Source organism: Crinia signifera, chromosome 4, assembly GCF_055691185.1.
Source record: "Crinia signifera chromosome 4, ASM5569118v1, whole genome shotgun sequence".
NCBI lineage: Eukaryota > Metazoa > Chordata > Amphibia > Anura > Myobatrachidae > Crinia > Crinia signifera.
This window is the reverse complement of record NC_139220.1, coordinates 126624898-126639703: the sequence shown is the minus strand read 5'-3', so window position 1 is coordinate 126639703 and position 14806 is coordinate 126624898. Positions and strand designations below refer to the sequence as shown.

At 40.1% G+C, this 14806-nt stretch overlaps 1 protein-coding gene across 3 annotated transcripts in view; it reads left to right on the top strand.

Annotated features, from left to right (window-relative positions):
- The window catches only part of EEA1 (early endosome antigen 1), an 87834-nt gene extending 73427 nt beyond the window's left edge, over nt 1–14407 (top strand). For 2 of the 3 annotated variants that reach the window (XM_083182393.1, XM_083182395.1), the window contains 9 exons: nt 1–104; nt 637–822; nt 3402–3533; nt 3895–4080; nt 5450–5688; nt 5857–5977; nt 6791–6889; nt 8297–8415; nt 11681–14407. The exon at nt 1–104 is cut by the window's left edge and continues 79 nt beyond it. In XM_083182393.1, the coding sequence (XP_083038519.1) occupies nt 1–104; nt 637–822; nt 3402–3533; nt 3895–4080; nt 5450–5688; nt 5857–5977; nt 6791–6889; nt 8297–8415; nt 11681–11687 (1193 nt within the window). In that variant the 3' untranslated portion in view covers nt 11688–14407. Of the gene's footprint in view, nt 105–636; nt 823–3401; nt 3534–3894; nt 4081–5449; nt 5689–5856; nt 5978–6790; nt 6890–8296 lie in introns of all 3 variants that reach the window. The other variant, XM_083182394.1, reaches the window with a different exon arrangement.
- Nucleotides 14408–14806: the final 399 nt, after the last annotated feature.

Below are 14806 nucleotides of genomic sequence, written 5' to 3'. Positions count from 1 at the left end.
ACTTGCAGAAAGCCAGCGATGACCTTCAAGGAAAACTGGAAAGTCTCCAGTCTGATATGTATGGAAAGGAGTCTGAAGTTTCTGCCATCCGACAAGATCTAAAAGTATGACTGAGATGTTTATTTCTCTTTCTTGGTGACATAATACATGCCTGCTTACTCTACTGAGCTCTGCGCTGCCTGCAACTCTGAATAAGAAGCAAAACACAAATGATCTAGCTTTATAAATTGTAGAGGGTCCTATATCATTAGTTGCATGATATTAGAGTGATTATTATCATTCTGCATTAACAATGTGTAAACAATAACCAAATGTATATTTATTTATTATTATAATTCCTCAAAATATTATATATAGTTTAAGCTGTTTATAGTTTATATGGCTTATGGGGGTGTGTGTGTAGGTTTATATGCATAGATAGACAGATTACGCATTGTAACTGTGTTTACAACAACAATCTAAAATTCGTTAAGTGCCAAGGAAAATCAACATATGGGATGACTAAGCGCCTCATCCGGATATACACCACTTCCATATCTGAAATATAGTACAAGGACAATGGTGCCTCCTAGTGCAATACTATGTTAAGGGCCACCAGAATATGTAGTAAAAGTGGATTTTGTGTTCTCTGATTAGTCTGTAGAGGAAAAGCTTATCCTAGCTCAGGAGGAGCTGAAATGTAACCGGAATGAAATAAGCAGCCAGAATAAACAGATCAAAGAGCTGACCACACTGAAGACCACCATGGAGCAGGACATATTGACAAAGACAAACCAGCTAAAGGAGCATGGACAAAGCCTGCAGGAATTACAAACGCATAAGGTATTTATCAGCATTTGTTTCCATCGTTTAGTTTATGTAGAAGTTCCATAACGCGTTGTGCTGTAAGAGTTCTATCATATCATTGCTGACCTTTTATTATAATTGCCAAGTGCACAGATTCCTTGGCTAGCTGTGGTTGCAGGAACTAATCTGACAGCCTCCTGTGGGGCAGAAGGGGGGGAATAGCTTTTCACTTCATCGTGTAGGACACTTGTGACAAATAATTTTGAGAGGGTTTCAGCACAAAGAATCAGAAATATGTTATCACATCCCACACTCATGAATTTTTATACACAGCCATATTAAGCTGTGATCAACTGGTACATCTGGTACAGAGCATTCCGGGTCAAGATATTCATGACAAACCATTATTTAGTCCTGGCGCCGTGCCATGCCCAAATTAAATAGTATCAGCAAATGTAAGTTGCATCCACCTGAAATCTGCAAACCTCTAAATATATACAAATTGCAGAAGAAGAAAAAATCAGGTCTTGCTACTACAAACATAGCTGGCACATAATTAAATGTAATGAAAAACAATTGAGGTACTTGTGTAGTTTCACGGAGCCCTGCAAGGGGACTCAGATGCTGGCGCCATGAAACTACACAAGTACCACAATTAAATATATTTTCAAAAGCCATATAACACTCCCAGGAGTTAAAAATAATTGAAATATAACATATAAAAAAATACCATATATCATAAATAACGTACCTAGATAGTGTAAATTGCTAAATATGCACCAGTTGCAGTCATAGCCCTGATGAGTGTGGTATGACTGCCTGACAATCGGGATACCGACGTTTAGTATCCCGACATCAGAATCCCAACTGCCGGTGCTCCGACAGGGGGGGGGGGGGGGGGCGAGCGCAAAGAAGCCCCTTGCTTGGAGTCTTGTTTCACAAAAAATGGGTTGCTCCTATGTAACATACATGAGTAATGTAGATGCACCATAGATATCAACTGGAATGGTATAATGCAGCTCATGGCAATGAATGCTTCTTTAGAATCCTGTGTCTGAAAGGGCTTCGTAGAACTTTTACTTCATGATATTTAAGATTTATGAACCTTGAACCTTGTAGGATCTAGGCATTCCTTTATCTACAGATTCCTTCTTAAAGAAGAGCCCACAATATATAGAAATAAATGGTATGCAATACCCCTCGGAGAAGCTCTGTCACATCTGGAGTCTCCCATTGTATGGCATATAGACTATTTCTAGCTCCTGGACTATAGTGGTGGGTTATAGGTCAAATCACTGCTGAGCTCATCAACTTGCCATTCCTAGATCTATTTATGTGATGTTTCACAGTGTTCCTTCCCCAGGACAAGATTTGGTGCTTGTTTCCTAGCACGGCGCCCATCGCATGCCTTAATTAGTGGTATGCGATGGGACCCGATTTTAGGGTCCTAAGAGCCGCACTGTACAATTTTAATATCACTTTGCATGCCATTACAATGGCATGCAATGCAATGCAATTTCTAATTGTACAGGCACCCTGATGGGTGATTACTATGTAAAATGCACCCCCATTGTTAATGCCACCCCCACTATCAACGCCAACCCGAAGCGTGGCAAGTGCAGCGCGCGAGGGGCGGCGTTACGTGTCCTCTGACCTTTTCATACCCCCACTATCCACGTCAGCGGTGAGTTGATTTTATATATTGTGGGACGTGGAATACATGTGAAGTTATCCGCGTCCCCTCGCGGGGCTCACTGCGCTCGCCACGCTTCGGGCTCACTGTGCTCGCCACACTATATAAAATCAACTCCGACGTGCCAATGTCAGGATGTATGAGGACACATCTGTATAGACAACATTATACACCTAAATTTTTAAAAAAGGAACCTGTATGTGTTTAATATGCAATTCTATGCGGAGACAGGTCAAAATCTCACTGTAGTTAATGCATAAAGGGGATTATTCTGATTCACTCGGAAAGGCATACTCACTCTCTAATGGACAAAACAATGTGCACTGCAGGTGGGGCTGAGAGAGTTAGATTTGGGTGTTCTATTGTTTTTGTGCAGGGTAAGGCTGGTTTCACACACTCCGGTTCCTGCCGGACGGTGAAATCCCGCACGGCCAGGGAGCCGTGCCGCACACACTAGTTTATCATGGAAGGGATGGCCACAGCCCGGCAGCCGTCCCTTCCAGTGGTGGGATCCGGCTGCAGCCGTGTGGCCGTCCCGTGTGAATGGACACAATAGTGTCCATTCACAACTAATGTGTGCGGCACGGCTCCCTGGCCGTGCGGGATTTCACCGTCCGGCAGGAGCCGGAGTGTGTGAAACCAGCCTATGTACTGGCTGCTTTATTTTTACACTGCATTATAATTATCAGTTTGAAGTACACCCCCACCCAAGTCTAAAACTATCTGCACATGTTACATCAGCCCCACCTGCAGTGCATATGGTTTTGTCCATTAGAGAGTGATAGTGCCTTTTTGAGTGAATTAGAATAACCCCCAAAGTTCCTGAGTTCACAGACTAGGAAGAACTATTGCTTCATTGTGTATTTACCTTCGTTATCTGGTCACTCCTATCAATTCCTTTTGGTATTTTTCTATGTTTCAGGCCCACACTGACAAAGAGCTGAATGATGAAAGGGTTAAAGCAGGCAATCTAAATTCTCTAAAGGAAAAGTTTGAACAAGAACTAATGAAGAAGACTGAGGAACTAAAGAATGTCAGAGAGGACTACCAAAAGGTCATTTTATTTCTAGTTAAATGTTTTTACTAAATACATTTTATTCATAGTTAAGACGCAATTTCTGGACAAAGGTTGCCCAACACGATCAGTCTCTCGCAGGTACTGGTGTGCCAATATGGGCTGTTTGGCGCAACTGCAGCAAAGATATGTGAGGATAAATCTGTAGTAGCTGCAGGAGGCCATGATATGACATATACATTCTTGGCTACTTAGAACCAATGCTACAAGAGCATGAACACTACATGTGGCATATATTGTTAAAAAATCTAAAATATTTTTCTATAGCAATAAGTTTTTTAGCATTCAATGAAATCACGTAGAACCTCCAAAAAATGTCTGACTTTCCGTTTTCCAACAGAAAGTAAGCAGTTTGGAGGAAGCCAAACAACTACTGATTCAGCAGAAGCTGGAGCTGCAGGGCAAGATGGAGAGCTCTGCGGGTGCTCTGCAACAGGAGAAGCTGCTGCAGCAGACTCTCAAGGATGACCTGAAAAGAAAGGAGGTGGAATGGAAGAAGCAGCATGCAGAGCTACAACATAAACTTGTGAGTGAATGGTTTTTAATGTGCTGTGTTTCATTAGGCCACATAAATTGTTGCATAGATTTAGGGGGGTATTCAATCCCATGCCGCAATTTCCGATGGGGGAATTAGCGACAGGTGCCTATTCAATGCTGTCTTTCCCGACAGCATTGTAGAAAGCAGTCTGGCTCCTTTTTGCCGAGGCTGTTGATGCTCAAGCTCACAGTCGTAACTCAACAATCCATGGCTGTTACTCCCGGCCACACACACCCTTTTCGGCACTGGGCAGGTGGGACATTGAATCCCGCTTGCCGATTTGCTGCTGAACGGGCTGAGAACGGTACAGGGTCACAACTGCTGGGACGTCCCGACAGTCGTGACCTGGGATTGAATATGCCCTTTAAGGTGCCCATACACGGTGAGTTTGCACCATGCGATGCGCACTCCCGCAGTAGAAAATTTATGTGCTGCACATACTTTTTGTACTTCCCTCGTATCGCACGCAAATCGCATGTGTTGCGATGTGATCCAGCCCATAACTGGTGTGATCATCACACAGTGTATGGGCACCTTTAGTCTCAGTCAAATTGTATATGCTAGAAATTTGTCAGTTCCAAGTAATACCTTTTATATATTGCCTTAAAAACCTGGGTTATTGCCGTGTCAACCCAGGTCACAGCTCGGTGGAAACTGCTCCCTCCCAAAAAATTCCCAAGTTGAGTGACCCGGCATTCCTTCCCAGGTTTGAGCAGGGTTCTACATGAATACGACCTGGTAACACTGCAGTGGAAACAGGTGCAACTGGGATAACTTGATAAAGCCGCTGATTGCATCTTCCTGGGAGCTGGCAGGTGTTGTCATCAATGTGAGCCTGAAAAAGGGCATTTTTAATGACATCCGGTTTTATCGGGCTGACCCAGGTTCAGTGTAAAGTGGTGAAACCCAGGTTGCAATGGAAATTGGCCCTGAGTCTGGTCTGACCCTGTTGAGTGATGCCCAAAATGCCAGGTCAGATCTTGGGTTTTGATGGAAAAGGGATATTTCTGAAATAAATCAACTTTCTGTTGATGTTTCCTTTCAAGGGTGTACAGCGATTCAGCCCATGGATGATTCCGGTTTTTATGTTTGTTTTTCACCTAACGTACACTGAGAGTGACCTCATGGAGAGATGTTAGGTTAGCAATACATTTCTCACAAGTAATATCTTGCCTACATAGGTTTTAAGGTAAAACCTGTTCTTCATCAAGCATTTTTGTGGCGTTGATATGTTGTCAGTGTTTGAAACGGCACCTTATGGAATGTGAAATATTTAAACAAATTATTTTTGCTAACCCCAGGGAATATTAATAACATAACACTCATCTGCATTTTTTTTCTACATATTTCTAATTAGGCTACAGAAACAAAAGATAAAGAGGAGCAAAGAAAGAAGCATGAAGAGAATGAGTCAAAGCTGACTATGCAAATCACAGCATTAAATGAAAACCTGGCTACTCTAAAGAAGGAATGGCAGAGCAGTCAGCGCAGGGTCGGGGAGCTGGAAAAGCAAACCGATGACCTGCGAGGAGAGATTGCAGTATTGGAAGCAACAGTACAAAACAACCAGGATGACAGGCGTGCACTACTAGAGAGGTAGGTGATTGTGTGCGCGTGTGTGTGTATATAATTACATCACATATAGAATGTTACCGTTTTCGGTCACCCACAGTTTACATAGGTGTGAATTATTAGATCGACAGTTAATGGGTCAACATTTTTTTTTTTAAATGGTATGTATATAATTGGACATTTTCTTTTCAGATATCTCAAAAGTGAGGGTGAAATTGAAAAGCTCCAAGCCAAAGTAGTAGAACTACGGAAAAAAGTAGATGAAACCACATATGCCATGGAGGAGCTGGGCAGAGAAAATCAGTCGCTACAGGTAATACGCCAGTCGTCGGCCATCTTACCATGCCCTTTCCTTCTACTTATTTCCCTAATTACTGTAAGCAATTTGGTTACAGTACTAAGTTTTTCTGTAAAAAATAAAAAATAAAAAATGATTTGGCAGACACTGTAAGGACATATTCTCAGAATAGGATGTGAGGTGTTTTGTTGACATGGTCATAATAATATCAACATGCTCACAATGTCAACATTGACCAGGCTTAATTTCATGTCGGCCTGTATGAGATGTCAACATAGAAGTCTAGTGGTGCATTACCTTGTATGGATGTCTCACCATGTGTCTTCTGGGTCTGGCAATCATCATGTTAACATTGTGAGCATGGCATGACATGTTCAATTTTGACATCATAACAATATTAATGTCGGCAGCATGTAGACTTCCCCTCAGAATCAGCTACCTTATTATACTTACTGTATACAGCTGCCTATTCAATTGAGAGCTGCTGCCCCTGCCTATCATGTTATGGTCTCGTTGGGGAATGGTGTTTGTACGGTTACTGCCAAACATGACATTACTGGGTATCCGTGGGGAGGGGTTGGCTTTGTACTGCCTGTATACTAACTTTGGTAACATTGACTGCTCAAATATACTCAGGGAATGGGGGGGGCGGGGGGGGGGGGAATGGGGGGGTGTGAGGGAAACATGTTGGAACATAAGGAATATGTAAATTCAGGCACTGTGCTATATAATAGCGTCTATTATATACTCTATTATGGGACCATGAGCCAGCATACCCCATTGTTGTCAGTGTCATGTGTCTCACATACATATACATCTACTTTGCAGATAAAAAGCAGTCAGGCTCTAAACAGAAAATGGACAGAGGACCATGAAGTACAGAACTGCATGGAGTGCGGAAAAGGATTTTCTGTAACGATAAGAAAGGTTGGTCCTAAAATATTTATTATTCGTTAGCTTAAAGCGCTTTTCTCCAGTAAGGTTATTTTTACACTGACTAATTTTGCTGTAAGCTCTTATGGAACATACATACTTCAGATATACAGTATTTCTATGAATGTCCTGTGCCTATTACATAACTAACTAACTTATTTATCATTGTCTAAGTGTACCTCATAATGGGCTTTTGGGGGCAGTCTCCCAAACAGACAGCGTATAGTCATGGTGTGTATGGCACAATTTAAATAGAAAAGTACTTTAAAGATAGGACATTAAAAAATATATCTGTATTTCATGCTAGTGCCTGACCCTAACCTCCATACCGCTCTGCCTAATCCCATCCCCCCCTCCTCGTCTTCACACTAGCCTGCCCTGTATACTTGGCAATTTGGGATGCCAGCCGCGATCGGGGCGTCGATCTTCTGGCGGTAGTATACGGAACGCTGGCATCCTGACCGCCGGGACGCTGAATGTATCCCCTATAAAATGATGGATATTTTCACATTATTACAAAACTCCCAGGGTTTACGTACTTGCTGATAAATCCTTTTCTGTGATTACATGGGATACGCTGGTGTATAGCATTCTACCCCATTGGAAAAAGGAGAAACACTCGTTTCACTTGTCCGATTTGGCCACTTTTCACCCGATTCCAACAGATCGGGCTGAGAAAAGTGGCCAAATCTGATGTGCTTGACATCTGATCCACTCTCATACGTGGCCCCATGCGGATAGGACCTGGAGATGGCAAGTGCTGCACATAAGATGAATCAGATACAAGAGGATCTGGTAGCACTTGTTGGGGGTCGCATGTGATACATTAAGCAGGGCTCCCCGGCGGGCAGTTGCTGAGGTATCGCATGCGAGGCTACATACGATACCTCAGAGTGGTGTATGGGAGCCTTGTAGTTCCCTCTACAGACCCCCATTCTTTGCCTGTTAGATAGTAGTGGCAGAATAGTTCTGGTGTTCCCTCAGCCTTTTTACCAGCAACATATACATCTATACGCTATCCATGGGGCTGTTTAAGCTTAGACAACGTTATCTTATATGTGTACAGGATTGAATCTAGTAAAGAGTGACGATATTGTAAAGAGTGTATCTTGTAAAGAGTGACGATATTGTAAAGAGTGTATCTTGTAAAGAGTGACGATATTGTAAAGAGTGTATCTTGTAAAGAGTATGTTCCGTTATACAGTTATCAGGAAGGTGACCACTGGATGATTTATATACAATAGGTTTAATGGAAAAGAAGTATATTTGATCTTTAGAATTCAGTGAAATTTAAATAAAGTAAATAAATTTATCTTGTTAAGGGATTTAGCATTTTGTATATACCCTGATATTGTGAAGTTTTGTGTGTGTATATAAACCTATTTTTTCTTTTCTCTCTAGCACCACTGTAGACATTGTGGAAATATCTTCTGTGCAGAATGTTCAGCAAGGAATGCCTTAACGCCCTCCTCCAAAAAGCCAGTCCGTGTTTGTAATACATGTTTTAGCGATTTGCAAGGGTAGGATTGCTTCCCTCGACAAATTACACTTAGTATTTTTGTTATTGCACTTCATAAAGCACTCAAAGTACTTATTCCTTTCGATAGGATTGTAAAATTTGACAACAAAAATACATTTTGAAATGTTTTATTGATACAAAGTAAAATTATTGCATTTTACATGAAACGCAAGCCTAAGCGTATCCAGCTTTTTCCTAAGCATCTTTCTGTTTTGCTGACATTTTCATATTGTTTAGCTGCCTGTAAATAGTAGGCTAACAGAAGCAACTACAGTATGTATTTTTTTATACATAATTTGATCGTATACAAGGAAATACATTCATTTGAGATGTGATTTGGTAATCGATGATTAAGGCTGTAAAACTGTGGAAGGATCTATTTTTTTTCCAGCAATTGTACAGCGGTGTTTCTTGTTCTGTGCATTTCTGCATTTCAGAGATATTAATGCGGTTTTACCTGGTATTATTAAGTCCACCGTCACCCACTCCTTGCAGTTATATATCACTAGTATGTAGACAGAATTGGGGCATATCCATGTTCTAGTACTTTTATTTTTCTTATCAAGACCGTTATTGTGACCGCAAGTATGTTTTCTTAAGTATCCAACATAACCAGAATATTTACCCTTGAAAGGAGTTTGCCAGAGCTATACTTGTCCTATAAATGTGGGCAGCTGCATCATTAATGTGGGTGTGTTTCCACCTTTGTTACCCATATCTGCCTCCCATAATACTCATGAAGATCACTGGAAAATAGACTTTGCACTGAAATACTGTTATATATGAGAATATGTACACCAATACATAACGCATCTGATGATTCACTTACCAATAATTAGCTGACATTAACAGTGAATTATTAACACTGATTTACACTCCTCCCGTGAGGCAGGATGGGTAGTACTTACTAATTGTGCGCTCAATGGATACCACTTTATTACCAAATGCATGTGCTGCTATTTTCGGTTATTTCTGTGTAGTATTTCTTTAACCATTTTACTGCAAAACACAAATCTCATTTTATGAAATGATTACTCTGTGCATCCTGCTGGTCCTTTAGAGATCATACTTTTCCATGAGTAGGGTCATGATCTCACCACAATATTATATTGTAGGTACAAGTGTTGGGGGTTAAAGCCAATAGTTGTATTTAGTGATAAACAATCCGAGCGCAAACTTAGTCGACAATGATTTCCTTATATAGTAGTTCAAATTCTAATAGTAATGTTCCCTGAAACATTCTGCTGATTATTGTACAGATGTTTGTCTACAGACAGCCCTCTTGCGCTTTAAACAGTCCTTGGCATGCCTCTAAAGCGCATTGTGTCGTCTTTTTTTTTTTCTGCAACTTTTTTCAATATAAGGCATCTTATTATCATTGCTATGATTAAAATGATATCCAGCTTGCCTATATTCTGTGTGCGACTTCAGCTCTATCTGTATACGAGATTCTACGTTAGTGTTTTCCTGGAAAACACTAACGTAGCATTTAGTAAGCCGATGCAGCCTCAATCAATATTATTTCTTGTGCATCTTTTTCACATAGTGATGAGAATAAGATGCATTTTTGTCAAAATATAAAACACCTGGCGTTTGAAGAGTTGCATTGGAACTGCCGGCTGGTTCACAGAACACATCTTGCAGTGTATTGCGTATTTATACCTAGATGCATGAAGACACATTTGTAATCTTTTGTTCTCTTGCTTGATCATCTTTCCTCAATCAAACCTCCCTAGTAGTAATGAGACTGGTCATTACGGTAAAATAGATGCTACAGTATGTTACTTAGCTCTGCAAAGTAGAAAACCATTATATATTAGTCTTAAACGCCAATAACTCTAAAATGGTGACACATTATTCCTATATCCATCTACAGTATTATCATAAGCCATCTCTGGTTCATGGTCTACAGTATCTAGTCTGTCTGAGATCAGCTGGGTTTTGAAGTCATAAATGAATGTACAACCTCTGACTGAAAACAGTGCACTTTCTATGTAACACACCCTTCAGTACTTCCCTCCTTTGGCTAAGTGCTTATATGTTGCCAAATGTAGAATATTTACAACTCTTTATGCCATACACAAACCCATAGGTGTGCAGTTTTCTTTTGCGCTTTACAGGCTTAGCAGTGTCTCTGCTGCAGTTGTGGCCTAAATCAAGCTTTTTGAGAGTGAGAGATAGGGTTGTCCCTACAAAGTGGTACTTCCCACTGGGTTGGGTTTTACATTGTCACTTCCAACCCGCCACTTTGTAAGCAAAGCCCATAGTGTCCAAGATGACTGAGGAATGTATTCTATGTAAATCCACTGTACAATATTGTAGCTATATTTTTCTTTTTTTGTTTTTAAGGATATTCGACTGGAAGTGCGGAAAAGTAACTTTACAGATATATAGTGTATGATATTGTGACTGAAGTCATATTGTGAAAATTTAACTGTGTGTCTGCACTACTTATATTTTACAGCCCGGTTAGGGTAAAGTAGAATGCTGATCACACCCGTATACATATGTAGTATACCTGTTCTGCTTCTCTTTTTGGTCTAGTAATGTTTCCTTTATCAGAATAGCAGTTATAGCCAGGCGTATTGGCCTTGTAGGTATGAACTAGGATTCTCAACAGAAATATTTTATTACATTTATTTTAGGTTTTAAAGTATTAACCCAAAAGTGAGAGCCCTGTCGCGTTTGGACAGTACGGGGGGAAATTTACTAAAGGAAATTTGTAAAAAAAATAGGTGTATTTGTATCCAGAAATACACTTATTTTTGACATTTACTATCCCGAAAATACGGCAATTCGTATTGAGGTGCTATCAATACGAATACCAATTGCAGTATTTTCGGGATAGTAAATGTCAAAAATAAGTGTATTTCTGGATACAAATACACCTATATTTTACAAATCTCCTTTAGTAAATTTCCCCCTAATTGTCTACATTCACCTGTACTTACTAAAGTGGACAGAGCACGGATAAGAGAGGTGCTGTGTTTATGCAGTTGCTGAACTGGTTTGATTGGATCACTCTTGGCCGTGCTAGGTTATTATACATGTTAAAACTGCTACCAGAACTATATGTTGTCATTTGTGTATTTAGGGGAATCCAAATTGTGACACGTAATTTTCTAACAACATATACCAGGTGCCTACACTGATTTTTTTTTTTTCCCCCATTTATTTTTGTAATGCGTTTTTTTTATAATTAGTTATCCTTTTGTGAAAACATGCCAACGAAGTGGGATTGCATACTAAATAGAATTATTTTGTAGGGATTGAAAGCAAAGCATTGCCCAGCAGCAGTAGCAGCAAAACCTGCTGTCTAAACGGAGATCTATGCTACTTCTACCTCTGGAACACCTCTACATTAGGAAGCCCTTAGGCCCATGACATCATCTACAGTGCTGTTTAGTGGCCTGGGCAGCAGCACAATGTACCTGGCCATAAAAGGGTGTCCCTGGAATGTTTGTGCTGCCTAGCTCACATCCCACTCTGGGGCAGTATCTTCACCCTCTGAGCCCATTGCAAAAGTTCCTGTCGTTCATCCAGGTGGAATTCAAACTATTATCACGTGTTTCTCTGGAAATAACATGTATGTTCACATTGCCTCTGTATCTGCAAGATATTAAGTGTATGTGCATAACATCTTTGACTACCTCCTTTTAAGTATGTGTACTCACTTGCTTGCTGAGATTAGCAGGTTATGCTACGTATGCAAAATCTATTGTAGCAAGACTCATTGTCAATATCAAAATGCCATGGGTCTAATATTACCAGCTTAAGAATGGCAGACATGGCTAATTAGGGGGAATTAGACCCAAGACTGTAAATTGTTTTATTCTGTATTTCATTAGATAGTTTTATTAATCCTACAGGCTATATATATGTAACAATATTTGGGGCAAAATGAGCTTGTCTAAGTCAAATAATTTTATAAGTGCAATATCATTCATGTGCATATAATGTGAGCAGTATTTGACTCCTGAAGTAATGAGGGCTTGTGTTTGTGCCATTCATGTATTATATTCAACGTGCCATAAAGTCACTCTGAACTCACCTTATTATTGTGCCATTCATCTTGTATTCTCTTTGTTTTAAAGTTCCATTACCACCTGCAGCTACTGTATTTCGCCTCTCTGACTCTGCTCTGGGTTCTGTTGTCCAATAACGAAGGTTGAACTTGATGGACCCAAGTCTTTATTCAACCTTAACTACTATGTAACCAAGAGCTCCCCCTTCCTTTTCCCCTGCAGTACACTGAGGCTGTGCCATGCTGTAATGGGGGTTGGTTAGTGGGAGGACAAATAAGAATCTGCAGTTGTGAATACTCCAAATCCAAGCCATTTTAAAGTGACAACAATTTTTCACCACGGTCAATGCAACTTTCAAATTATTCACTGGATACAGTATTTGCAAAAAAATACATTTGGCCAAATTAATAATGACAAAGCTACTTTTAAGTAGCAGATGCATACATTGTAGAAAGATTACCTTATGTACAGTATGATGGTCACAAGTGCACCCAAAATAATCAAACTAATGTTACATCCAAATTTAAGTGATGCTTAATTGTAGTTCACCGAATGCATTTGGATAAACATATTCTGTATGTCTAATTAATAACCTGAGTCTTCTATAATGAACAGATGTTGTGTAGAGGGCTCAATCTTGCATCCAGGTGATCTCAATTAGTTAAATAAAAAAAGAATCAGCAGACTAGGATTGTATGATGTGTGGCCAGGCCCTCACATATTCTGAATCCATATCACAGCATCAAGAATTTGGTCTCTGAAATGTATCATTGTAAACAGCCAGGGCCCAGACTCCGATAAGAAGACATTATTATCTTATACTTCTACCTATGTGCTCTGTGCATATGAGGCTTTCTAGCTGTGTATTGGCATAGAAGAGGCCACAATGTGCATTCAGACACCTCACAGCCCACAGGAGAGGGATTGCAAGATCCCTCTCCAGTAGGGCTGTCCAGTTGTATTTAATGGGCTAAAGCCATTTAAGTCCTGTTCACCTATGCATGCAAGATCTACAAAGCTAACTTGATCTTGTTAGATACCATCCCTATAAAAAACTATGGGTGTGGCTGAAGCTAGGGTCAGCTTGAGAGAAAGCAGGAGATACTGCACCTTTTAATATTGCCTGCTTTCTGTATTGTTACATTTCAGTGACATTTTATTCTATCCTTAAATATGCAAATATCCACATTTCTAAGTACAGAATTGACCCCGATCATCATCATCATCAACTTTTCATTTATATTATATTACTAAAAAATAAACCTAATCCTGTTTTCTAATGTAATCTCTTTCTTGCAATCACCCCATAATTCAGAGAAGCGATACTGGGTGTATTTAACAGATGATTATTATTGGTTCCTGGGTTACAACACATCTTTAGGTGCACCAGTTTCACAAGTGTACCATCTATCACAGTATACACTATACCTGTATATGATTCTGCAAATGTTAACAGGTGGGGTTTTTTTTGTGTTTCGGTTACGTTAGAAAATCTAGTAATTATTCAATGTGTTGCTGTTTCTAATACAACTGTGAGAAATGAATCCACACTATCTAGCAGTATGGGTTTGGGTGTAACCCATCGTGAGGAAGAGGGGAGTCTGCACATATAAGATGGCACTGATTGTTTTCCCATTCTGCAGGGAATGTGTCACTTTTATGGGGGGGGGTCTTGTGCACTTTGAGAAAATAAATTTTTGCTGAACTTTGCAATGCAATTTTATGCAGATTATACTACACTACACTTGGTTAACTGGAACATACAGAGTTTTGCATGAGTATTTGACATGTTTTCTTTCTAAGACCTCCTTTCAATGTTGTGTTTATACTTGTGATCATGTAGTGGTGCCTTATGGTGAGACATCTTGCGGGTCATAAGATGATTGGCGTGGAAGGATGCCTGATTAATTGTTATTTGTTTTCTAATCTGTATAATAAATGGCAAATAAAATAGATCTTTCTAACTATTATCTGTGGTATGCAATAGATTTGTTTTTCTTGGGACATTGTAGAGATTAGACTAAAACAAGCAGTTCTATAGAGGCCTTATAAAATCGGCTTATTTTTATCTGGAAACCTTTCCTAGGCTAAGGGCCAGATGTATGAAGTTTTGAAAATTAATAAAGTGGGCGGAGATAAACGGCCAACCAATCTGCTGTCTTTTTTTTTTTTTAAACACCGCTTGTAACATGGCAGTTGGGATCTGATTGGCTGGTACTGCACCTCTCTCCACTTTATCGTGTTTTCAGTCTTAGGGGTTGATCCCATTAGGTCCGAAGGGTGCGAGGTCCCATTCGGGTGCGGTTTTCATGTGTTTAAACGCTGGAAACCGCACTGGATTCAGCCGATCTTGCACCCTTCGCTGGG